At 37.7% G+C, this 26,057-nt stretch overlaps 6 protein-coding genes across 9 annotated transcripts; 3 read left to right on the top strand and 3 right to left on the bottom strand.

Moving 5' to 3' along the window:
- Window positions 1-85: 85 nt before the first annotated feature.
- On the bottom strand, window positions 86-5,377 carry LOC137574715 (uncharacterized). The gene is made up of 9 exons (XM_068287119.1): window positions 5,323-5,377; window positions 3,568-4,000; window positions 3,237-3,507; window positions 2,785-3,153; window positions 2,467-2,731; window positions 1,259-1,616; window positions 929-1,193; window positions 509-862; window positions 86-445 (listed from the first exon to the last, which is right to left on the bottom strand). The coding sequence occupies exons 1-9, from the start codon at window positions 5,336-5,338 to the stop codon at window positions 179-181; spliced, it is 2,598 nt and encodes an 865-aa protein (XP_068143220.1). The 5' UTR covers window positions 5,339-5,377; the 3' UTR covers window positions 86-178.
- A 562-nt stretch (window positions 5,378-5,939) lies between these two features.
- Window positions 5,940-8,873, bottom strand: alphaSnap (Alpha-soluble NSF attachment protein). The gene is made up of 4 exons (XM_068287237.1): window positions 8,610-8,873; window positions 7,639-7,954; window positions 7,257-7,577; window positions 5,940-7,198 (listed from the first exon to the last, which is right to left on the bottom strand). The coding sequence occupies exons 1-4, from the start codon at window positions 8,699-8,701 to the stop codon at window positions 7,049-7,051; spliced, it is 879 nt and encodes a 292-aa protein (XP_068143338.1). The 5' UTR covers window positions 8,702-8,873; the 3' UTR covers window positions 5,940-7,048.
- A 626-nt stretch (window positions 8,874-9,499) lies between these two features.
- On the top strand, window positions 9,500-12,180 carry polo (Serine/threonine-protein kinase polo). Its single transcript, XM_068287207.1, is given in 6 exon segments — window positions 9,500-9,862; window positions 10,161-10,385; window positions 10,459-10,809; window positions 10,811-11,239; window positions 11,305-11,733; window positions 11,798-12,180. Coding segments are annotated over 6 exon segments (1,728 nt in total). The 5' UTR covers window positions 9,500-9,763; the 3' UTR covers window positions 11,993-12,180.
- A 1,316-nt stretch (window positions 12,181-13,496) lies between these two features.
- Window positions 13,497-20,681, bottom strand: SCCRO4 (DCN1-like protein SCCRO4). 4 transcript variants are annotated; one of them, XM_068287240.1, is made up of 6 exons: window positions 20,252-20,681; window positions 19,717-19,767; window positions 19,385-19,659; window positions 14,755-15,100; window positions 14,472-14,679; window positions 13,497-14,390 (listed from the first exon to the last, which is right to left on the bottom strand). In XM_068287240.1, exons 3-6 carry the CDS (start codon window positions 19,489-19,491, stop codon window positions 14,311-14,313), a joined length of 741 nt encoding a protein of 246 aa, XP_068143341.1. In that variant the 5' UTR covers window positions 19,492-19,659; window positions 19,717-19,767; window positions 20,252-20,681; the 3' UTR covers window positions 13,497-14,310. The 4 variants fall into 4 exon arrangements, with proteins under 4 accessions (XP_068143341.1, XP_068143343.1, XP_068143339.1 ...); XM_068287242.1 differs by having other exon boundaries at window positions 19,385-19,547; XM_068287238.1 differs by having other exon boundaries at window positions 20,273-20,681.
- LOC137574810 (lysosome-associated membrane glycoprotein 5) lies at window positions 16,265-18,328 on the top strand. Its single transcript, XM_068287236.1, has 5 exons — window positions 16,265-16,767; window positions 16,933-17,015; window positions 17,076-17,324; window positions 17,442-17,845; window positions 17,914-18,328. The coding sequence occupies exons 1-5, from the start codon at window positions 16,638-16,640 to the stop codon at window positions 17,954-17,956; spliced, it is 909 nt and encodes a 302-aa protein (XP_068143337.1). The 5' UTR covers window positions 16,265-16,637; the 3' UTR covers window positions 17,957-18,328.
- Window positions 20,682-20,803: 122 nt separating the features above from the next.
- Window positions 20,804-25,923, top strand: Pex23 (peroxin 23). The gene is made up of 6 exons (XM_068287192.1): window positions 20,804-20,979; window positions 21,058-22,207; window positions 22,292-23,721; window positions 23,792-24,055; window positions 24,122-25,400; window positions 25,467-25,923. Exons 2-6 carry the CDS (start codon window positions 21,155-21,157, stop codon window positions 25,503-25,505), a joined length of 4,065 nt encoding a protein of 1,354 aa, XP_068143293.1. The 5' UTR covers window positions 20,804-20,979; window positions 21,058-21,154; the 3' UTR covers window positions 25,506-25,923.
- The last annotated feature ends 134 nt before the right edge of the window (window positions 25,924-26,057 follow it).

Genomic DNA, 26,057 nt, shown 5'->3' with positions numbered 1-26,057 from the left:
GATTGGAAATGGTGTCTACTTTCGGACTGTTATTGGTCCGACAAATGTAGGGCAAAAAACTTGTGTAAGAAAGTGAAAACAAAACTGAGTTTAACTTTTTTTTATTATTTTTATTATTAATTCTGCACAAAAGCTTCCAGAAATCGAAGCCAATTCAATTATTCAAATTCTCAGAAATTTAAGACTTTAAGGGGTTCTGAACTTGACCAGCAAAGAGCAACAGATTACTTGACTTTTCCACAATGAGATATTGGAAAGGCTTGTTGATCATAAATTTCGGTGGTGCCGCCTTATTAGTGAGTGTAGCCGCACTAAGTGCAGCTGCCGCAGTGCCCTTCTCATCGACAATAATTGTTGTGGAGTGGATACAGGTTTTGACAAACAGATCCCTGGCAATGCGACTAAGATTGGCTCGATTCTCATCAAATAGATCTCGAATGCCCATCTGCAAGAAGGCAAAAATTTATAGAGTTAAAGAGACAGAGCAAGAAACATTTGCAAAACTCACACTCATGAGCACAGTCTTCAAGTCGATGTTGGTAGTGGTGGTAAATTTGGGTATTACAATCTCTGCCATATTACTATTAGCATTTTTTAATTTTTCCATTATGGGTGAGAGACCAATTGTCTTTAGATTCTTAGTTATTTTATACAGTTTGATTCCTGGTCTGGGTAGAATTATAATCATCGAATGGCTATCCTCCTCGCCATAAGGCAATTCCAAAACATAACCTTCTAAACCCTCAATTTTGGTGGCAAAGGCAAAATTGGCAGTATGAGTCATCATGGGTACTTGGTTGATAACTTCACCATCCTCATTGAAGAAAGAGTCCATATGTGTTAGCGACTCATCAAAAGGAAACTAAATCAATTGAGTGAGTTTATCTTGATGAAATATGTAAATAAATAAACCATCATTATCACTAACCTTCCAGAGGCCCTTGAAATACAGTGAAGAGAGTAGAAACATTTTGGCTCCATATATATTCTGTTCGTGGACCGCATCTCTGATTAGTCCTCGAGTACTCTTTTTAATGTCCTCATTGATGCGCTTCACAGAATCGGAACTCAAAAAATCCACTGGCTGCACCTGATAATCCTTAACCACATCACGATAATTTCTATTGATTTCGAAATCTTTGTCTGTGTAGACTGCCAATAGAGAGGCAATCTCAATAGTGGAGCTACTGACGCTGCAATAATTAAACTTCTATAGTATCTACATATATAAAATACATTCTAGACAATTTCGACTAACTTCAAATGTGAATTCCATAAGCGATTAACTGCTCGTAACTGCTCATCATCCACATCGATGCGAAGTGCCTGACGCATTTGTTGATATGTTGATCCATCAGCACCCTCATACAGTAGATAAAGCAGCAACCATATCGATAAGGGTGATATTATAAAATTGGAGTTATCCTTTTTCGATAGATATGAAATGCGACGTAAGAAACCCAGACCAAAGTCCTCCGCACCTATGGAATTTGATGGTCGGACAGACGGTTCACCCGCCGTATTGGCTTGAGGGTTTTCATTCTGTTTTTGTTGGGCCGTTGAAATAACGACCAGGAGAGAGATGCAAATAATGCCACCTAACGCAACCATTTTGCCTGAGAGAGATTAAATATATACAAATAGAATATATTAGCAATAAATATGCACATATAGTTTTTTATGCCATCTACTTATATTCTATAAATATATAAAAATAAGCCACGATTCTAGATATGCATATGTACATCACTTGCACGTAAATTTCCCTTAAACCGGTTTTCAATTCTGATCTAAATTCATAAATAATATCTAATTGCGGAATAATATTACAATAAGTCAATCTTTTTCAATGAATTAGCTTAACTATTATAAGCTGTAGGCACAATATACTCGTTTCTATTTGTATGACGTCTTTAGTTCGATGTGAGTCAATCATGTACATATGTATGTACATACATACATATAGTATATGGAAATAACTTATATTTAGAAATTCATATGTGTAAGAGTAGATTTTCCGCCGATGAACTGGAATTTCTTTATAGGATATGGTTTCGAATTCGAAGCTTAAATTTCTTATAGAGATTCTCGATTTTTGACAGTTTTTAAATCAGTTTTAAGTCCATATTTGTATACATTATATATACTTGTATGTATCTATGATGTGTTTCTGTTTTTTACCTGGCAATAATTAAATCGCATGTGTATCTTAGAAGTCGTACTTAACACACGGAGATCGCTGTAACAACTGAACTGACTCAATCCAATCATCATTCTCGAGACTCAGATTAGAGATTCAGCTTTAGTGTCTGACAATGCACAAACCTGTTGGCTCTGTTATTTTCTATAGCAAACATCAAATAGATTAGTTTCTTATTTTTTTTTTTTTACTATTTAGATTAAAAACTGTTTATTCGTACATAAAAAAAAATAAAATAAAAATATTACTCAAGTACTATGGAGCTTAAAGCTCCTTAGGGTTACGAACTTGACCAGCAAACAGAAGCAGATTTGTTGACTTATCCACAATTAGATATTGAAAGGGTTTATTGAGAACGAATTTCGGTGGCGTTGCCTTGTTAACAAGAGATGCCGATGTGACAGCGGCGGCTGTAGTGCCCTTCTCATCGACAATAATCTTGGTGGAATGGACACAAACTCTGGCAAATAAGCCAGAAGCCATGCGATTGAGATTAGCGCGATCCTCATCGAACAGGTCTCGTATGCCCATCTAGAAGAGGATATTTATATATAAATGGTAAAACTATAGATATGTATATTAACCTGATTAAGGACATTTGTCATATTAAAGTCTGTGGTGGTAGTGAATTTAGGCATTACCACCTCGACAAGATTATCCTCGGAAGCAGAACGTTTAAAGGCCTCCAAGCGTTGGACTATAGGCGATAGACCCATATTTTTTAGGTTATTGGCTATATCATGGAGTTTAAAACCCCGTTTCGGCAATACCACAATCATGGAGAGCCGATTCTCCTTGCCGTATGGCAATTCCAGAACATAACCATCCAAGCCTTCGATTTTTGTGATATATGCAAAGTCGGCCTCCTGCACCATCATGGGTATTTGGGTAACAACTTCTCCGTTCTCATTGTAGAAAGGTTCTGTACGAGTGGCTGACTCATTGAACGGTAACTGGAAATGGAAATTGTAAAATTAGTCAATTAATTACCAATATATGTATGTATGTACATATGTAGATGTGTAGCTTAACAAACCTTCCACTGTCCCTTAAAGAATAACGAGGAGAGCAAAAACATTTTAGCTCCCTGCACATCCTGTGGCAGGACCGTGTATGGTATTAGGCCGCGTGTCGAACGATTTGTATCCTCATTGATCTGTATCACCGATTGCCGACTATAGAAATCTACTTCGATCGGCTGAACATTATAATTCTTAACAACATCACGATAGCTGCTCTTCAATGGAGAATGACTGTCTGTGTAGACAGCCTGAAGGGACGCCACCTCAATCGTGGAGGTCTTAACGCTGCAATAATTAACATTTCATATTCATTATTGAGTAATGAGGATTATACTTATTCCTTACTTTAAATATTGACTCCACACCTGATAGACGGCTCGCAATTGCTCATCATTCACATTGATGCGAAGTGCCTGACGCAATTGCTGATATGTTGACCCTTCGGCTCCCTCGTATAGAAGAATGAGCAAGGACCATACCGAAAAGGGGGATATCATAAAATCGGCATTATCCCGCTCGACACCCTCTGAGATCCGCTGCAGAAGATCCAATGCGAATTGCTGGGCTCCCTGAGATATGTTACGCAATAAATTATCATCGAAATTCGCTCGCAATGAAGTGATGCTCGCCGTTCGCATCGCAAAGGCGGAGGGTGCCGTTAAGGCCTCTAAAGGACCACCCAGAGATAATGGGGGATACAAAGGCTGTTGTTGGGCCACAACACCCCCAGATAAAAAGGCCAAAACGGTAACTAAGCCAATTGAGCCATGCATTTTGTCTGCAAAAGACAACACAAAATTACAATTAAATATCTTCAGACTTTAAGTTCATAATCAGCTATTGATATGAATTCGTAATTGATTTTAACGCATATGAATATGTACATATGTATGTATGTATGTATGTATTTACACGACGATAATAAAGGTCAAAGGCCGACCTTAAAACGTTTGTGTATACAACACATACATACATACATACAAATGTGTGTCGTATATATTTGCAGGTTTATTCATGTGCTTTCTAGTCAGTTTTGAAAAAGGAACGTTCATACACACACACGCAAACAACGTACAAAACAGTTTTAAAAAGAAATTAGTATGTGCATACATACAGACATACTTGTGTGTATGAATGTATTATCCACTCATTTGTTTTGACGATGGGGAATATCCCCAATATATGAATCTGATTAATAATCAATGGCAATGCAGGAAACTCTTAATGTACATGCATATATACATATGTATGTATGTATGTAAATGCATGTATCACTTTAAAGAAATGGGCAAAAAACAATTTATCCATGCAGCTAATTTTGCTACCCATTTAATGCTTGCATTACATATGTTTTTCTCATAACAGTTGCTTTTGATACATTATTTAGTATACATATGTACATATGTATGTACATATGTATGTAAAATGTACATATGTACATAAAAAAAACGCCTTGGAATATAAAAAAGGATAGATACTGAAAATACTCAATATGTACATACATATGTATGTATGTATGTATGTATAATTATGTATGTATGTATGTATAATTATGTATGTATGTATGTATAAATGCCAAACTAATATTTTGAACTTTTCTAAAAGACATTATTATTCAAAGAACAACTTCAAAGAAACGTTTTTTGTATACATATGCATGTACATATGTACATATGTATGTAATCTCTCTGTGTATTATGCAAAATGAAACAATAAATTATTAGTTTTAAGCAATTATTGAGGGGAGTTTTTCTCTTCGTTTTGGGGAATTCCAGGGTTTATTATGAATTTTTAAAGAGCCCTGCTTGTTCGCAATGAATATAACATTGGTACATATACAATGAGACAAGATCGTATACGTATACATATGTACATATGTATATCTGTATGTTAATATGAACATTTTTGTTGTTCCAAAACCGGAATGCACTGACGCTTTATTCACACATACACACACACAGAGAGAAAGAGAGAGACTCAACAGAGTGTATGAGAGCGGATTATAAAGATGCTTTTGTATTAGTTTTGTTATTGTTGTTTCCATAATTAAGGCAATCTTTTAATGATATTTATTTATTTGTCGTTTATATATACACATACATATATATATGTACATATATAAATTCTCAATCAACTACCCCCCTCCCAAAGTCGTACTTAACACACGGAGAACGCCGGAACAACTGAGACATCTCAGCATCGTGAGCTTATAAAAAATGCCTGGCTTCAATGTGTGTCCAATAGGGGACCGACCGATCGACAGAAACAACAACACTCTACATCTGATATCAGTCGTCATCGGTTAAGAGTATGCCCCAGCGTAGTGGTGCGGACCGGAAGGGTGTCAACTGAAAGAGAGTGGATAAAAACGGATTCAAGCTATGGTTAAGGTTGAGGTTGAAGTTGTGCCTCTCTTATAGCCAGTTCCAGGTGCACTTGTTTCGACTAAGATGACGATTTCCGAAAACCAGTTGGATGGCTCTCCACAGTAATCCATTTTAGGTGTGTGCTCCATTTGTTGAAATATTAATGATAACATTCTAATCGGTATCAACAATCTGGAAACAAGGCTCTGAGAGTTCAGTTCCGGTAAAACTTAATGAAACGAATGTAAGCCGGGGTGGTTGTAAGATTCCTTCCATTGTAATTAAGCTATTAAACAAAATTGTTGTTTTTTTTTTTTTTTTTTTTTTTGATTACAATAAGATAAGTAAATATTTGATTTATATCTTTATAAGTAGTATTTTATTTGCCTAAATAACACTCTTTGGCTTTCAAATCGGTTGGAATATTTGAACTCCTTTTACACCGCCGCAGATGATGATTTATTCAAGCATTTAACTTTATTAAATCGGTTAAAATTTGAAATACGTAGTAGTATCTTTCTGTCTCAAGCGCATGCGATTTTAAGAGCCTTTTTGTTTTATTAGGTGTATTCATTTTATGTAGTAGGAAAAATGGTTATTTATATAGAACTTGACATTTGAATGTTATTACTTATTACTTGGCTTCTGCAGCTCCAAAGTTTATTGATCTACTAAACATTTATATAATATATATATATGTATCGATTTCTTTATATATATATATATATATTTTATTTATTCACGTTTTCTGCTTTTTGCGAGATGGAATTTTCAAATAATGTGACCCTCAAGTTTTTTTTTTGTTTTGTTTTCGTTAAGAACATTTTAATTGTGTTTTGTTTTATTTTTCCAATAGTTATATATATATTCATAGATAGCATATGTTTGCCTAAACTCTTGATGTTGGTTTATATATATATATATATATATATATATATATATATCTATGTGCATTATCAATGGAATTATATAATTTGATTGAAATTCATGTTGTTCTTGTTTAATCTTTCTTTCATTTAAATAATTTCTCTTTTTACACATTTATAATGCAAAACCGAAACACAGCAGCTAATTTAAAATTTGGCTAAGTTATACCACACGTTCTACATAAAATTAGGAAGAAAAAAAAAACCAATTAATCGAATATATATATTCATATATAGTAGTAAACATAAACAATTGATTTGTAACTGTAACAAAAATCTAAACCTGGTTAACATAAAACAAAATGTTGCCTACAATTTTTCGTTGCTTATATATTTTTTTTCCTTTTTTAAAGTGTTCGGCTGATTATTTCGCATTTGCAACACATAAAATTTAATCATATATATTTTTTTATATATGCATATATATCGATTATAATCGAGAACTGAATTAATAGCATTTAATAAATGTGTATAATTTGTTAGTGTTGTTGTGTAAGGTGTATTTAGAATTGGATTTCATAACTTATAAATTGTTTATCGCAAATCGGGATCCTCATCGGCGGCCTTCTTGATGCGGAGCAATATTGTGGTATACCATTGATCCAAACGCGAAATGCTATCATAATCCTTAACTGCCTCTGTGAATCCTTCAATATTCTGCTCCTCCAGATGCTCACACAAGACCTAAAATGCAAACAAATGGAATAAAAATAAGGAGTCAATTATGAATTAATATCTTTACCTTAATGAGCTTGAACTCCCGTGAGTCCTGGAATGCTGGATATTGTTGGGCGTATTTCTCAATGGCATGCTGGGCATTGAGCAAATCAACACTCAAATGACACAAAGCTGCTCTGAAGAAGTACTCCTTGGCGCTATATTTAAGTAGAGAGCTCTCTAGCGATGATGCCGCAACCTGCTCGTATATGGAAATCGCTTTCTCGTAGTCCTCCAGTTGGGCGGCATATTGGGCCACCTTGAGCATACATTTGTTGGCCGAACTCACAGATTCCTCACCCTTAAAATAATCAGCTGCCTGCTCATAATGTTGAATGGATTTGGCCTGATACGATAAAAATAATTGCTTGTATATAACAAAAAAGTTTCAATTTAAATATAATTACCAGCGTATTTGGGTCTCCCTCATACATTTCGGCAATGCTCTGATGATGCTTAGCTGCCATGGTAAAGCGTCCCATGTCGGTGTATATATCAATGGACTTCATTAAACAAGTAACTGCACTTTCCACATCCACCTTCTTGTAGCAATTGGAGGCGTCTACATAGCATGTGCCGGCATCATGCCGACTCCCAGCGCGGGCATGTAGAGTAGCTGCCTCGCAGAAACATTCGCCAGCCTTTGTCCAGTTTTTGGACATTTTAAACATATTGCCTGCACGCTGGTAACATTCGATGGCATCCTCGACCTTATTCGAACCGCTGAAAAGATAAAAAAATTTAAGACAATTAATATGAATCCTTTAGAAATACGACTACTGCTGTTCTGATAAGAACGCTGGGGGGTAACACTATGCCAATAAGACGGTACCCTGATCTTATCGTATTTGGTTTTTGAGAATGCAAATTATGGAAAATGATTCATCAAGCTAATATTACGTAGCCAAGCACTGAATTAAAATAATACAAATATATGTACATATATACATGCATGTATATGAACACACAAACCCCAACACCTTAGCTGAGATAATTTTTATAGACTCTCCTTTCGTTCCATAGGGTAAAGGTTATTTACACAGTTTGTTTGTTTAGCTTGTCTTTTACAATTAACTGAAAATCAACAACTCCTACAATATTTATTTCTTCAGGGAACTGATTGCTCCCAAAAGACTGTAAAGGGGCGTAGGGAGGTGTGTCAAAACAACAAGAACAATGCTTCTGCGCACCCCAATACACCATTTCGTTGCTTTGTGTGCGTATCAGTGTTATATACTTATATATATGTATGTGCGTATATAAATGGAGGAGTGAGTGTGTGTGTGTGTGTATTCAAGCCAGAAATATGTAAATTGCAAAAAAAGATAAAATTAATGCCTAAAACAAATACTGCAATTGCCAAATGGCTATTACTAACCCAAAGAGAGAGCCGAGAAAGCCTTTTTGTTGTGTCAGCTTCTTTTCAGCCTCGGCCATCAGCTGAAGAGCTTTCTGCTCGTTGTCGCCCATTGTTGAAAGTTAGATTAATCTCTTCTTCTTCACAACTTGCATTTAAGTGTATGCACAGGGAAGTCGGTTTTCTATTTTGTTAAATGTCTTTTAATTTTCCTTCGTCTTGACTTTCAAGAAAAATAGTTAAAATCAATATTCACAGATTAGTGTTGCCAGATGACAGATAATTTATAAACCTGTATTCTGTCAACACCACATTAAACCAGTATTGTTGCCAGATTCCAAAAACCACTTTTGTTGCGTATTGCCAGTGAAAATGAATTTAAAAAAAAAAAACCGTTGGAAAACAATTGTAAAACTTATGTGGGTTTTAAATATCCTAAACAGCTTATATAAAGAAGCGACTTCTCATATCTTACCGATTTTCAACTATCCCAATTCTTTCCATTTCAACAATGAAGTGCAAACTTCAAAGTGTTCATTTTAAATCTGCTTTGCCTGCGATTTTTCTGACAAACCAGTTTCAACTTTGAAAAACTATTTCCGTTAGTACAAGGTTTCTTTACTATCGATAACATCTGATATATAACAACTCTGGGCTTCGATATTTTTAACAACTTTTAAATTAAAATAACAAATCCCAGATATCTTTTTAAATTTACTAGCACTTTTGTTTTAATTTCAAGGATAGACTTTTATATAAGTGAGTCCAGATAAATTTTGTATTGCCATTTGAATAGAAAACTCGTTACTTGCCAAAAGTAGCAGTGACAAATAGCAGTTACCTGTAAATCACTACCATCGCTAAAGTATTCCTTTTTTCAAATAAATCGAACGGTTTCGGCGCGTTGTCTGCTTTGTGCCTATTTTTCGTAGTAATTTTTTTCTCCTGCTGGTCGCTGCAGCCTTTTTTTTGTAGATCTAAGAATTTGATATAAATTGCTTTAAGTTATTGTTAAATTGTGTTTGAGTTTGATATAATTTGTATTAGCACGCGTGGTGACACGGCCAAAGAGGAGTGAAAGCAAAGAAAAATAAATATTTTTTGTGCTTGTAATTTTGATTTGGTGGAAACAGAAAAATAAGCGCAAAGGGTAATACGAGCAAAAAGTAAAAAAGATGGCCGCAAAATCTGATGATAGGACGACGGATATACCGGATCGTCTATATGATTCCACTCAACGTAAAACTTATAGTCGTATGCGCTTCTTTGGCAAGGTGAGTCCTTTGTATGCTGCCGGAATGAATGAAAGACCTAAGCCTGAAACGAAGCCAGCCGGCCAGCCAGGTTCAGGTTCCTCCGTTTTCTTTTCTTGCACATACACACACACACACGCACAAGCAAAAACAGACACATCCTCACACAGATGCACGTGCCTGCAGAGTAAGCTTATGGGTGTGTATGTGTGTTTGTTTGTATGAGTGACGCGATCACCAGTCATTTTTGGTCTTTTGGCGGGATGCTTTTAAATGTTATTTATTATATAGAGTGTCCATTTTCCATCCCCCCCTTTAGGGTGGCTTTGCCAAATGCTACGAGATCATTGATATCGAGACCAATGATGTTTTCGCCGGTAAAATTGTATCCAAGAAGCTAATGATCAAGCACAATCAGAAGGAGAAGACTGCCCAGGAGATAACTATTCATCGTAGCCTCAATCATCCAAATATTGTTAAATTTCATAGCTACTTTGAGGATCCTCAAAATATTTATATAGTGCTGGAGCTATGCAAGAAGCGGGTAAGTGTTCATTTGACAACGACTTCCAGCTGATCCTCACATTTTGGCTTCCTCTATATATTTTTGTATTTAGTCTATGATGGAGCTGCACAAACGACGCAAGAGCATTACGGAATTCGAATGCCGTTATTATATATATCAGATTATTCAAGGTGTCAAGTATTTGCACGACAATCGCATTATCCATCGTGATCTGAAGCTCGGAAATCTCTTTCTGGATGACATGTTGCATGTGAAAATTGGCGACTTTGGCTTAGCTACACGCATTGAATATGAGGGCGAACGAAAGAAAACATTGTGCGGCACTCCGAATTATATAGCACCCGAGATTCTGACCAAGAAGGGGCATTCATTTGAGGTGGATATTTGGTCAATTGGTTGTGTCATGTATACATTGCTTGTGGGTCAGCCGCCGTTTGAAACGAAAAACCCTTAAGGATACATATTCAAAGATCAAGAATTGTGAATATCGTGTACCCAACTATTTAAGGAAACCAGCAGCTAGTATGGTTATTGCCATGCTGCAGCCGAATCCTGAGAGTCGTCCCGTAATCGGTGATTTGTTAAACTTTGAATTCCTTAAGGCTACGCCAGTGCCTACATTCTTGCCCAGCTCTTGCTTGACCATGGCTCCACGTCTGGGCGCTAACGATACCATCGAAGATCCCAATCATCGCAAGCCATTGGGCGAAATGAATGGGCAAAGAGATGATACACGATTGGAGTCGACATTCTTGAAAAATAACTTACATGACGCGATCACAGCATCGGCTCAAGTGTGCCGCCACAGTGAGGATTATCGCAGCGATATTGAGAGTTTGCATCAGCAGTTAACCACTTTGATTAATAACAAGGTACGTAGTAGTTAGTTAGCTTTCTCTCCTTCTGTAATGACATATTTCCTTTTTTGGTTTTTTAGCCCCGCCTTTTGCAAGGCAATCTCGGCGATGAGAACACCGATCCAGCCGCTCAGCCTCTCTTCTGGATCTCCAAATGGGTCGATTATAGCGACAAATATGGTTTTGGTTATCAGCTTTGTGATGAAGGCATTGGCGTTATGTTTAATGACACCACCAAGCTCATATTATTGCCGAATGAGATCAATGTTCATTTCATTGATAGAGATGGCAAAGAAACTTATATGACCACCACGGATTATTGCAAGTCGCTCGATAAGAAAATGAAGTTAATGTCCTATTTCAAGCGCTACATGACCGAGCATCTGGTCAAGGCCGGTGCCAATAATGTCAATATCGAGAATGATCAAATCTCGCGTATGCCGCATTTGCATTCATGGTTCCGTACCACATGTGCTGTGGTCATGCATCTCACCAATGGATCGGTGCAGGTAAGCAAGCACATAGCTTAAACCCGATTTACCACATCACACTCACTCTTCACTGCTTTTGCAGCTTAATTTCTCCGATCACATGAAGATCATTTTGTGTCCACGCATGAGTGCCATCACTTATATGGATCATGAGAAGAATTTCCGGACATATCGATTCTCCACCATTGCAGCGAATGGCGTCTCTAAGGATCTATATCAGAAGATGCGTTACGCCCAGGAGAAACTTAGAAAAATGTTGGAAAAGATGTTCATCTGAAGAATATATAAGGCCCTCTCATCAATCATATTATCCAATTATCCACTTTTGTGTATCACCATTTTCTGAATCATTAATTCGTTTTTTTTTTTTTTTGGTATGTTTTTGACTTATAAGTTGCAAAAATGTTTATCCACCGAAAACATCCTTTATAAATACACTCTCACACCCGCACACATATACATAAATCGTTCTTTCTATATTTAAATATATGCCTGTTCTATGTTTCACGAAAAGCAAATAAAATTATGTATAAACTAAGCAAAAAAACAAATGTGAAACAACATTATGGGACATAAGATAAGTATTCGAGCAGACAGACTGTATGACTATATCGTGTATGGTTTAGCTGAGGGCTCAAAAATGTCGCACAGAATGATTTCTGATTTTAAACTTTGTTAAATCATTTGAATTGATATACCTTTCAAATAGTAAGTCTCATTATTTGTGTGAAATGAGCTAAAACAATAACAAAAAAAATATATATATAAACACAAAAAAAGACAAACATTTTAATACAAAGATGAGTCAAAATGGATCTGTAATTGAGACCGAACCGAAAACCCGCGAAAAAATCCAATATTCAGCACCGATATTTCCAAAAGTTTTACCAGTTGTGATACCCGGTGGCCAATATGATGAGTTAGGTTTCTCTCTGACCGAAAAGGTTTGTAGCGAACACTGACACGGTTAGAGATCTAAACCTTCATTTTGATTGAAACAGGTGGCCCTGCGGCAAGCATTTGATTCGATTAAGCCATTTCGTCGTAAGATAGGCAAGGATATATTCTATACTTATTTGGTTCAGCATGAAGACGTAATTGATATATTTCGAAAAAACGGGGATCTCGATGAAAAAATTAATTTAAGCGCTTTGCATAAACACGCCCTGACCATGATGCGTTCAATACATTTTGCGGTTAATAAGGGACTCGATGATATGGCGTCGTTTCACATGACGGCCCATGATATTGTTAATATCCATGTCGACCATTGGGTGCCTAAGGCCCATGTGCAAGTATGTATGTCGAATGATATTTAAAAAAAACTTTCAATAACCCATTAGGCATACATCAGTTACTGGGTCTTGCCATTCGAGATTATGTGTTGAATGTAATGTCAAATCGTTGCTCTGAATCGTTAATTAGCGGATTCGATAAGGTCCTAAACAAGTTTTTGGGCTGTGGAGAAACTGCACCCAAAATACGTTCACACCATCCAGTTGCCTTTCGCGAGGTCTCTGTGTTTGAAATCTCAGACTCCAAAGACAATGAAATTGTATAATAAAATTTAATGTGTGATTGAATTTCCCCAATTTGTTTGCTTTAACTATTCAACATATTATTACAAATCAAGAAATTGAACCTATGGGAAAGTGCAAGGAAAAAGAGTCCTCAACTCCTCCTGAAATGGATCCAGCCTATGACATAGTTCTCTAATTTAATTTAAACAACAAATTAATATTCTCTTTCCATAAGAAGGCCGACTAAAGATAAGTTATAACTTTTGACTTAATAAATTTATTAAATAGTCCCCAACAAATGTTTTTGTTTGTTTATGCTGTGGTTCTTGGGTTTCATTTGTGTTATTGTTTTTACTACTTTTACGTCTGATCCATGTGTGTATAGGGGGGGATTATATTTACTATATACATATGTATATATTTCAGATGTATGAGAGATTTGCAAACATTAATTGATTTGCTGCTTGACTATAATAGTTTTTGTTTATTTAAATTGTTGTTTATTTTCATTTGTTATTGCGCTCTCTCTTTCGTTCAGCAGCAGTTTCCCCCGGAAAATTGTTACTGCCCTCGTTTTTTGTTGGTTTTGTTGTGTATCGCCTTAAAAATAGAAAATTTGTAATTGTAGTGTTGGTTTCTTTTTTTTTTTTTTTTTTTTTTTTTTTTTGTTTTGTTTTGTTTAGTTTTAGTTAATATATAAATTATTACATTAAATATATATATTATCAATAGTGTAGCATTTTGTTTTTTTCTTTTATTTCTTGTTTTTATATAGTTGGTTTTTGTTTTGCTTTGCCAGTTTACGACGCAGTCTCTCCAAATGCGATGATTCTCTGTATGTGATTTTTTTTTTTTTTTTTTTTTAAAGTTCTGATGATGGGCGGCGAAAGGGGTTAGGGTGGGGCGGCTATAGGGTGGATGTGGCGTGTGTGTGTGTTTGTGTCTTAGATACGCTGGTCTCGGTATCGGGTTTGTTTTTCGGGTCTCGATCATCGAATAATTATAATCATGGTTAGAGCCCGGCTGAGCTCTTTTTAATGTTGAACTAGAAATAGGCGACTCGATGCAGAAACTCTCAGCTAGAGCTTGAACTGGCAATGGCCAAGCTTCGCTGCAAGCGCTGCCATTCCACAAATTCATCCAGCATGACAGGCCCTAAAAAAATAACAAAGGATGGTTATATGGATGGTAAATATTTTTAATCTAAATTCATTTTGATTACTATGGTTTACTTACATGCTCCATCGATATCGTAATTTGATAAATCATTGCAAATAGTGCGAGAGAATTCCAATATATTACACCACTGATCCTTATTAATTACCTTGTACTTTGATTGCTCTAGGAATTGGGCGAATTGTGGATACAATGGCCAATGTTTACCCAATAGCAACTGCAGCATGGCCTTGGCCGTCATAATGTCCATACTACGTTGATCTGAATCCTAAGAGAAATGTAATAAAATGCAATTAGTTTAAGGAAAAGAAACTGTCATCAGGGATTCTGCTGCTTCTTTTACCTTGGCAAAATCGTAGGCATATCTGTAGATACTTTTGAATGAGTTGGGATCGTTGAGTATGCTGCGCAGATAGTCCAGTTTCACAACCATTTTCGCTGCCGAGTCACACTCGAGCTCTGTGAGTCCCTTTAACCATTCACGCTGACTGAAAAATCCCATTTGGGTGGCACCCATTTTATAAGCGAGAACCAGCATCACAATATTTTCGGGCTCGACGCCAACATCCTCACAGAATTTCTCCATGCCATCGGGTCCCAATGTTTCCGGTTCATCGGGTGTTGTATATTCCTGGAACCATGTCAGACAACGTTTCTGGCTAAACCCATCTTCTGCTCTGATATGACGTCTGCAAAAATAAAAAGGGGAAGCCAAAAAATTCGTTTATCAGAAAGTGCTTCTTCTAAATCGATTTCAACGCACTCTGCCATTTTTTTTGATTGATAGAAATTGCTTCAATTCGATATACAATTTTTGATTTAATAACAATTTGTTTTCTGACTATACTTTCTCTTATTTGTGTGCGTTTTGTGCTTGTATTTGTTGTTGTTTAATTGCTGAATTGTTGAATATCGTTGTGGCCTGTTGCTGCTTTTGTTTTTGTTTGATTTTCAATTCTCTTCTTGTTGTGTATTATGGGGCAACTAAAAATAGCTTCTAGTAAACATGAACACGGGGACGACGACGACGACGAGGCCAATGCCAAGAGCAGCAAGCTAAGAGGAATATAATATATATGTATATATATATATATATATAATTCCCACCAGCCAACCCCAAAAAGATATGACAAAACAAATACACAAACACTATATAATTATATATACAGATGTAGGAAAGCTATTGACTGTTGAAAAACGCCCAATGAATATTTCAAAATTATCCAGTTAATATCTTTTCATGCACTGCATGTGTCAAGTAAGCCGTAATATTTAAACAATTTTTTTAAACGGAATAGTTTTTACGATTAAATAAACATCAGTTTATTTTAAAACTCTCGATATTTTTTGAATCGTTTTAGTGAAGTAAAATACTAAGAGTTCGGAAAGGTTTTACAAACTACGAAATAAAATATTCAGGTATTTCAAAAACCAGCTTACTTTGAAACTTAAAACACAAGTTGCCGGTCTTTACAAATTTTGAACAAAAATTCAGAATTTTCAATCAAATAGATATAGGTATATTAGGAATATGATAGAAATGTGTCCGGTGGCTAATCCAGTTCAATTGACCAATTGGCAAGACGATTCAATTTTCACAATTCAATTGTCTTAAATCAAATTTAATAAAAATCGCATTAAAAATGCTAGAGTTATTTGGAACAAGGGTAAGACAGGTGATAGTAAATAAAAAAATACTTGGATTTTTAACATTAAATTGTGTCGATCGATGAGAAGCTTACATAGAGAATTAACAGGTAGGAGATTATGAAGGATTTAAAAAAACCAAAAAACAAATTTATATGCAAATTAAAAGTTGATTAATTTTACAAAATTAATTGCATAAAATTAAATTCAAAAAGGGAGAACAAAAATACTTTAAGCTTCCTTCAGTGTATAAAATCATTAAATGCAAATGCGATTGCGCATAACAAAAGTGAGAGTGAAAAATCGAATTTAAACGGACTGTGTAAAGAGGATGAATCAAGAGTAGAAAGACGAAGTGGAAGGGACGGCGAGGGGGACGTCGACGACGACGAAGACAACGTTCGTCGTTTAGGCACATAGAACTAAATGTACGGCCGTATAAGCAGCCAACAGCCATCAGGACACAGTTGTGCGCAGGACCCCAAGCGAAACACACGTCGCAAATTGAAGCTACATAACATATCATTCGAAAGGAAAGTAAAGTAAAGAAAGAAAAGAAAAAAAGAAATCAAAGTCAATATGAAAATGCTAAATTTGTCCAATCGAATTGATGCAAATCGAAAGAAAACTTCATTTGTCTCAAAACCCAATAATCCTTTTAGCCACAATGTAAGTGGGCTTATTGCTGTTATTCTGTCTTTACTAATGGGTAAGTATATAGTAGCCTGTATGTGTTTTTTTATTTGGGGTAGGGGGGAATACGCGCATACAAAATCAATACTGTCGAGGACATACGGCACTCACTGTGTGTGACACACTGACTGAAAAAAGAAAAATTGTGCAATTCTTTTGCCCCCCCCTTTCTTCCGTACAGTAACAGCAACTCAGGGTTTACAATTGAGCGCATTTACAACGAAAACGCCAAGGGTCACCAAATTTACAACCAAAGGGCCATCGGTAAGATTGTTGTCCACTACGAGGAGAGGCGTTTTTATTTCCTTTCCTCTTTGTTTTTAGGCCTCGTCAATGAATCATGATGCGACCACTTCGATTTATCGTTTTAATGCCACAAATGGAATAACCTGCATTTTAATGCAAGTTGACGGTTTAATTGGCATTAAATATCGCAATAAGCTGGGTGAGGATGTTGAAGCCGATTTATATATGCCGGATAGTCCACAATTGAGTGGCGAATGTGTTGAATCAAATATGGAAATATTATCAATGGATTTCAGGGGTTTCCGTCTATCCATGACATTCAAAAAGGTGCGTGGGTTTGTGTTTTTTCATTCTCCCCCCTTCTTAATTTCGATTCTATCTATCTGGTTTGTGAAAAGGTCACTATTTGACATTTGAATTCGTTGTTTTTCTTACTCCCTACAGTCCTCTGGCGGCGAAGGCTGGTATATAAATCTATTTGAGCTGACCTATTCATCATCTAATTCACTTTTTGAGCATCCCGATCGTCCTGGATTGAATGTAAAGCTAACTTCACATCAGCCAATGTTTTTCCCAACGCCAGTGGGCAAATCCTATGTATGCGATAAGGAGAAAACCGTCATTATGTATGCTCCAGAAGATTCGGGTGATCAATCGGGGCATATAGCTCGTCTGTATTTAAGAGATTTGCATATGCAAAGCTTCATGTTCAAAGAAAGCGGCAAGTGGGGACCATCATTCCATTGCAGTGCCACCGGTTCGTATCGAGATGAGACAGCTCCACTGGCTGTGGGCACAGCCCTGGCCATTGCAGTTCTATTGACCATATCGGGTTATGGCGGCTGGCGGTAAGTTCTTCTCCTTCTTAATATACTAAACAAATTCTATATGCTTTTTGTCTTTTTCCCCCTTCTAGTTACTTTAAAATCAAGAAGGTCCAATATGGTTCCATGGAGTAAGGACCAGAACATTTCCAAAAAGAAAACCAAATAATATTCAAAGAGACAGGACTAAGGACCTCTCTCTAACTCTTGTTTTAACTTATCCACTTATTTTCATCATATCTTTGTCTACATATCCCCCAAAAGAACAAACAAACAAATGTCACTCTATATATCTCGCGCTCTAATTTTTCTTTCCCGATGTTGGATCGATCTAAGTTAGATAATTATTGTGTATGATTGTATTATGATGATATTGTGTACCAGCGATTAATTGAATGCAACTTAAGATACATATACTATATACATATATGAGAATTGCAAAATGTCTTCCATATCGTTAATGTATAAAAACAAAAACTAAAAGAAAAAAAAAAACAAAAATTAAAGCAAAAACCATATATAAAAATTATTAAATTATATATATATATATATATATATATATATATACGTATAATATATATATAAAGATATCATGGTTAACCTAAAAGAAAGAAAAATCCTATTGTCATATCATATATAGATCAAATGTTAGCTGATCTCTTTTATATTGGTTCCAATTGTTAATGTTCAACTGATGAAAAAAGATGCCAATAAGAAATTTACTATTAAAACAACAAGACACACTGTAAATCCAACAAAATCAAAAAAAAAAATTTGCTGCACCTAAACAATTTTTTTAAATGAAATCTCACACGATACGATTATTACAATTATCTATTTATAAGAATCTTTTCGAAATTAACAAAAACAAAAAAAAAAACTGTTTGCCAATATATGCCCCATCAAAAAGAAACCAAAAAAGATTAACTATCGTAACTATCGGAACACTTATCCTTTCAATAAATGCAGTTATCAGAAAACAAACCAATTATTCACAATCACAATCATTTAAAAACCTGTTGGATTATCAAATGGCGAAATTGATCAAGCGAAAAATCTAGAGTAATTTTGCTGGAAAAACGTAAATCACGACATTGGATCCTCCTCAATTGAAGATAAAATAGATTCTCATTTTTGTTTTTTAGTGTGCTTTGTCTACAGACGAAACGTTGATAATTACGTTTTACATATATGTATATTATGTATATGATTTCTCCATGGATCTTATTCAAGTGAAGATGTCTCACATTTCTAGTTGAAATTCGATGTAGATTAGAGTCGCTATTAGTTTTTCTAATGAAAATTGTTTATGGCAAGTCCTCAAATTAATTGCCTACACTTCCATTTGAAACGTCCTGCGTCAAAGTTAAGTAAATATAAAGATGAACCCATAAAAGCGTGATATATGACTACCTTATTTTTGCTTATGCTTGTGCTGTCAACATTCTACTAAGGATTCAGAATCGTATATGAGGTACGTGATCTTTCGATTTACTTCTAGATGCAAACCTATTACTGTAATATTTATGGACTTATTTGAGGAAGGGGGGCGGTTCTTCTCACCTGCTGCCTTGTTGTGTCGGTATGTTTGTGTAGCTGGTGCGGGCTCTCTTTGATTGACTGTCCATATTGTCACCGATTTCAGGAGCTCGACGTTTACCCCGTGGCATGACTTTGTTGTGATGTGTGTTTCAAAGATAACTCCAAAAGGCGTCAAAAAAAAAAAAACTATATAAACACAAAGATAGAATAAGAAAGAGAGATTAAGATGGAGAGAGAGAGTGAACACTCTTATTTCTTTCTTCGTCTTCTTCTTTCAACAAATAATTTTGTTGTAGCTGTTGAATGAGAGAAGGATTATGATTTGACTTTAGGATCATATATAATTAACTTACCTGCAGTCTTTTCGTTTTATTTTGTATTAATAGGCTTGCAGCTTCATTTAACTGTTTAACCGTTAAATTGGAAAAAGGAAAAGAAATCGAGGAAATTTTCGCGTTAAAAATCGTTATTAGTGGACTTCGTTGTCCGGTGTAAGCACACACACATATGCGAAGGAGTATGATTTGTTGCTGGTTACAGTATTAGTTAGGTAGTATAGTTAAATATTTGTCATATTTGGTTGTCGTTTTTTATTTCCGGCAAATCTGTCATCTGGGTCTAGGGCTGGGGCTCGAATCTGGGGAGCTATTTGATGCTGCCCGAAATGATTTTTCCCACAAAGGCGACTAAGAAGTTTCACGGGATGCACAGGATATTGTATGTATGTACACACACACACCAAATCGCATACAGAACAAGAAGTGCAGCTGTATAAGTATGGGTGTGTGTGTGTGTGTGCATTCGCGTAGTATAATAACAACAACAAATGGAATCTTGCATATATGTGTGTGTGTAGTGGTGAGTAGTTGTATGTGTGAAAGTTTTTACTATTTCTATGTATGGAACTACCGGCTGCTTGCAAGGACTTGTACTTGGGGTTCGGGTACTCGGGTTTTCAGCAATCTTTTTTCCTCTTTCCTCTTTTTTTAGGAGCCTTTTATAGAGGTTTGGGTTGCTGTCGGTGTCGGCGGTGCCACTTCGTGGAGCCCAGCAGCAGCAGCTGATATGACTAGCCTGCGCGTGCTCGTTTTTTGTGTTTTTTTTGTATTTTTTTTTACGTCGCCACGCCGTATAGAATTTTTTGCAGTTGACTTTGCCGTCAAAACTGCAATTTGTTGATGGAAATTATTTCCCTTTGTCACTATTATTTGCACAAATTTTCATGTTTCTGCATGAATGCAGTGCAGTCGTGTAGTTTATTATAGTTTAAAACTAAAATCTGCTGTTTTTCCACTGCTGTTTCCAGGGTTGGCAAATGCCCATCGATATTAAGTCGATAATAGCGTTATTGTCAACAAATTCTCAAACATCGAAAAGAAATCGGAAATCGATTGGAGACCGGCTGCCACTATTTTTCCTTAACTAACATTGCAACCAAAATGTGCTGTTAAACGCAACAGCTGTTGATAATGATAGGACTGAGACGGTGGGTGGGCAGTTAAATCCAACTGAAGTCTGGGTGGATAAATCAATTATTTAGGGTAATTTCGTTGTAAGTCAAAAGGAAAAAAGTAATGGAATAACTGAAATTAGCGGCAATATCAACAGCAGCAGAGGTAAGAATGGGAAAACCAATCTTTTTGCAAAAGATGTTTATTAACAGAGTATTTGTTTATTTTTTTCTCCTTGCATAGGAGGGCTGAGTTGTCTGAGTTCTTATAACCCTTCCAATATCTTTTCTTGTAATTAGACAAGACTAGTGCTTTCCCCCATCAAAGACTAGATAAGATTATGCCTTGCAGCTATTTATTTGCTACGAGTAGCGAGGGACGCGTATATACGCTCTCCACTAGCTCGGGAGCATGGCGCGAATTTCCCTACCTGGGATTGGAGTTCAAAAAGATCTGTGCTGTGACCAATTATATGTGGGCTATAGGCGGCGATCGCCAGGTTTATGTGCATGTCCATGGCCTGGATGTACCCATACGGGTGCGTGAGGAATCTTTTGAGAATGAACGATGGCTGCCAATTGAGGGATTCTCGAAAACTTTGCTCCCCACCGATCGATACAGATACTCTTCGGCTGATGGCAGTGTGGAGAGAAGCGTGGACAAAATACGTTTACCTTCAATGGCTTGGCAGTGGGATGGAGATTGGCATTTGGATTTAGAATTAGATGGCCAGCAGTTGGCCGAAGATGGCTGGATGTATGCTTTGGATTTCCCGGCTTCTTATTCTGCCAAAAAGTCCTGGAACTCTTATGTTCGTCGTCGAAAGTGGATACGCTTTCGACGCTATGCAGCGCTCAATAGCTGGTGTGCTGTGGCCCCTTTGCACAAAGACCCTACACAAGAGCCCTTCATTGATGTAGCCATTGGTGGAGTTAATGTGCCAAATGCTCCAGCCGGCACGCTGTGCGTGTGGGCTATTACGGCGCATGGAAGGGCCATGTTTCGTACCGGTGTAACAGCCACATCGCCTGAGGGTCTACGCTGGACAGCCATACCCACGCCGACGGGAAGTGAACTGGCCCAGATTAGTGTGGGAGCAACTGGTTTGGTCTGGGCTGTTCTCTACAACGGCCGTGTCATCGTTCGCACTGGTGTAAGCCGGGATAATCTCTCCGGCGAGGCTTGGCTGGATGTTAAGACACCGGGACCACGGATCGTTCATGTTTCGGTGGGCACAGATGCCGTTTGGTGTGTAACCAATGATCATCATGCCTGGTTTCGACGCGGCATAAAAGGCGAAGCGGCTGGCATAAGCGAGGACTCGGCCATAGGCAAGGGCTGGGTGGAAATGGTGGGCAATATATCCATGATCTCTGTGGCTCCTAATGATCAGGTAAGAAAATACTTATTTTCTTCCTCTCTCTCTCTCTCTCTCTCTCTCTTTCTCTTTCTGAATACCTAAACGATTTAATTTTAGGTCTTTGCCGTGGGCGCTGCTGATCGAGCTCTTTATTATCGTTCGGGTGTAACATCCGCTGATCCCACCGGCAAAAAATGGCGCCAAATCCAATGTCCCATGCAAATAAGTCGCACTTCTAGTTCCATGTCCATTGTCTCGCGCAAAAGTGGCGGTAGTAGTTCTACACCTGGCTCAAAACATCAAAGTTTTTCCAATCTGTACTCCAAAGAGAAAGAGAAAGGTGTTGTCGAAACATGCGCTGTAATTGAGACGGTATTGCCTAGTCCCGGTGGCAGTGGCAGCACCGGAGGAGTCTCTAGTAATGGCCGTCTCAAGCATGAACGTTGGAAGCTCAGTGCAGACTCCCCACCGACTATTGGTAGCTTGAATCTGAATGATCGTCATAAACATAGGACAGCTGCCGCTTTAAGGGATTCCTCTACGGGCCATGCTTCCAGTGCCCCGGCGGCCGATGTGGCAGAGGTGACTGGCAAATTTGAGACACAATTAAAAAATCCACGAGCCTGGTCGCCTGTACGCAGTGTGGGCTCAGTGGTTGGCACTGAGGCACATCCGGAAAGCGATTCGGCTGTCTTTGAATCCGATTCGGCTCATCACGGCTCGGATGTTTTTCTAGGCGAGGATGATGATCATACGGGCTCCCAATTCTGGACCGAATGTGGCATCCTTTGGAGTTGTGTGGCCACTGGAGCTGTATGTTTGGATGTCTCCAATTTACCCAATTGGTTTAATGAGCAGTCATCTAATGATAGTCAAGTTGATGTCAATGCCAATTGGCGGAAAGATATCCTATCTAAACTACAACTACGACAACAAAAATTAGCCAAAATGCAGGAAATGGCAAAGTTCGAAAAGGCTGTCGAATTATCGTCATGGATCAAATCGTCGGATGCGCGATATCAGCGTCCTGGCGGCGAATACGAAGACTGCATCATTGAGCTGGAATGGGTTAGTGGTGTGAGTTCCTCAACCAACGCAGCCACCGGAGCCACTGCTGACTGTAATGACTCTGGCACTTTCACTGTACTCAGTCCCGATGGCTCATCAACAAAAATTCAATTTCCCCTCTCCGACATCACCTGTGTGCAATGTTGTAGTGAAGCCGGGGCTCCGCGACTGGCCATACATGCACCACATTTGCCAGTCAATTGTACGCCAGTAAAACTTCAATTTCCCAGCGATGCGGAAATGGAAGATTGGCTCTCTCACTTATCCTCAGTGTGCAGTCAAATAAATACACTGATGGGCAAACCGGCAAGCAATTCCATTTGGTTAACTAGCGACCTGGGCGATGTTTTTGTATTCGATGCGGCGAACATGAAGTCCCAGCAAATGGACAAACACTTGGCCGGAGATGCCGGAGGTTATGTGGAACGTATGGATGTTTCTACATGTGAAACTCCCTACTATAATACGCTTTATAATGGGTAAGACATGACATAAGACATATGAACATGAATACAAATGGAATAAACTAACTCTATAATTCTCTTTTAGGATGCCATGCGGCACAGAATTGGAGATTTCCGGCTGTGTCTATGATGATGCCGATCAAATTCGCTTTGATTTGCAATGTCATTCGACGGTGCGTGTGCTGCCTCATCGTGTGGAGAAGCATCGAGTGATTGCAATGCATTTGAACCCACGTTTTAATGAACGCACTACAGTGCTCAATTCCATGAAGGCCTCAGAATGGCTAGAAGAGATACGCAATGATAAGATGGTCTTTGCTCCAGGTGCGACATTCACATTAAAGATTAGGTAAATTTATCAGCATTGCTTTCCTCATTTTGAATATGTAATAATCTATATTGTTCCCTTTGACAGAGCCCTGCAAAATCACTATGAGATCAAGGTGAATAATATGCCGTATGCAGACTACAAATACCGCACAGATCCGGAAGCAGTTACACGTCTTTATGTGAGTGGTAGGGTTAAATTGTTCAACATTTTGTATCGATGCCCCTCGCTTATTGTGTCCATGGAACAGATGCATTGGCGTCAAATGGGCGGACATGTGAAACGTGTCTATAATAGCGGGGTGGATGTGATTTGGGGCATTTCATGCGATAATACCGCTTGGGTCTACAATGGCGGTTGGGGTGGCATGTTCCTCAAGGGTTTGGAGGGTTCAGGCAAGATAAATCCCATGATTGATACTCACACCTATTATGTGTATGAGAATCAGAGATGGAATCCCATCAGTGGTTTTACCGCCAAAAGTCTGCCCACCGATCGTCACATGTGGAGCGATGCCACTGGGCGACAAAAACGAAGCAAAGAGCACACGAAATTGCTCTCAACGCATTGTGAATGGATTTCGGATTGGGCCATAGATTACAATATACCAGGAGGAGCGGATAAAGAAGGCTGGCAATATGCCATTGACTTTCCAGCGGCCTATCATGCTCACAAAAAGCTCACCGATTGTGTCCGTCGACGTCGTTGGATGAAAAAATGTCGCTTAAGCAGCAGTGGTCCATGGCAGGAATTGAGTCAATCAAAAATTTTAGATGCTGCCCTTCAAGTGTTAGACGACGATGTCGATAGCGTATGCAATGTGGATGATGCTCCAGTTACTGCCTGGGCCATAGCCACCAATGGTGATGTTCTGATCCGACATGGTGTGAGTACACTAAATCCACGTGGCGATGCCTGGGAGCATATTGCCAGCGATCAGCCATTAATTGCTATTAGTGTGGGCCCAACCGGTCAGGTGTGGACAGTGGCCCGCAATGGCATGGTATTCTTTCGCTATGGCATTACTCGGCAGAATCCCTGTGGCGATGCTTGGCAACAGATCGAGGCTCCAGCGGGTGTCAATTTCAAGGCAATAAGTGTGGGTAGATCTGGCATTTGGGCGTTGGACAATCAACAAAGGCTGGCCGTACGCAAGGAGATTACACGCACTTTTCCCGAGGGCTCCCATTGGCAATTTCTTCCAAATGCTGTCAACATTCCGCCACATACAGAGACACATTGTGGCTTCCGGTCAGTATCGGTGGGCAAAGAGGTTTGGGCTGTCTCTCTCAATGGCATAATATGCCGACGATGCGGCATCACAAAGGAGAATCCAGCTGGAGTGGGCTGGAATCTTGGGGTGGCTGTAAGTAATCTACTTTACTTATTATACATAAATCAGTCTAATTTAAATCTATTTTTCTCATTGCAGGGCCAATGGCAACATGTTTCCGTTGAAGGTTATTTGTAAAGCCCATCTCTATGTCTAGTTTCTCTTTTTTTATAAATTCATTTTCTAGTTATTTTGAGCTATTGCTATATACATATTTATACAATTCCTGGCATAATGAATGCACAATATGTATGCTTAAGACACATATAATCGTTTATTCTTGTATTCCATTGTACGTATATATTTATGTACATATATTTATGAAATAAGTTTAAAAGTTGTAAATTATTCTACCCATTATTGATCTGATCAGAACGACGATATTCTATAATACTAAATTATTATTAAGCTTGCCATTTAGTTTCATGCGAATGCCAATTTGAATATTTATATTTGCCTAAGTTAAGCCTAATTCTAGTTTCTATTTTCCATCTGTCATTCCCTAAATGTGATTACGAATATAAATGAATGTACTAAATAAAAAGTATTTATGAAATTGCTTCAAAACATTTTAAATTCAATGACAGTTATTCAAGAACTGGTTCTCATTGAAATTTCAATACGTTTGCTTTCTGATTTCCGAAGGCATCTGTTTTTAGACATGTATTTAATTATTTTAATTTATCAAAT

The sequence above is a fragment of the Drosophila tropicalis genome, unplaced genomic scaffold (genome assembly GCF_018151085.1).
Source record: "Drosophila tropicalis isolate 14030-0801.00 unplaced genomic scaffold, ASM1815108v1 contig_463, whole genome shotgun sequence".
Lineage (NCBI taxonomy): Eukaryota > Metazoa > Arthropoda > Insecta > Diptera > Drosophilidae > Drosophila > Drosophila tropicalis.
This window is presented reverse-complemented; position numbering and strand designations above follow the sequence as displayed.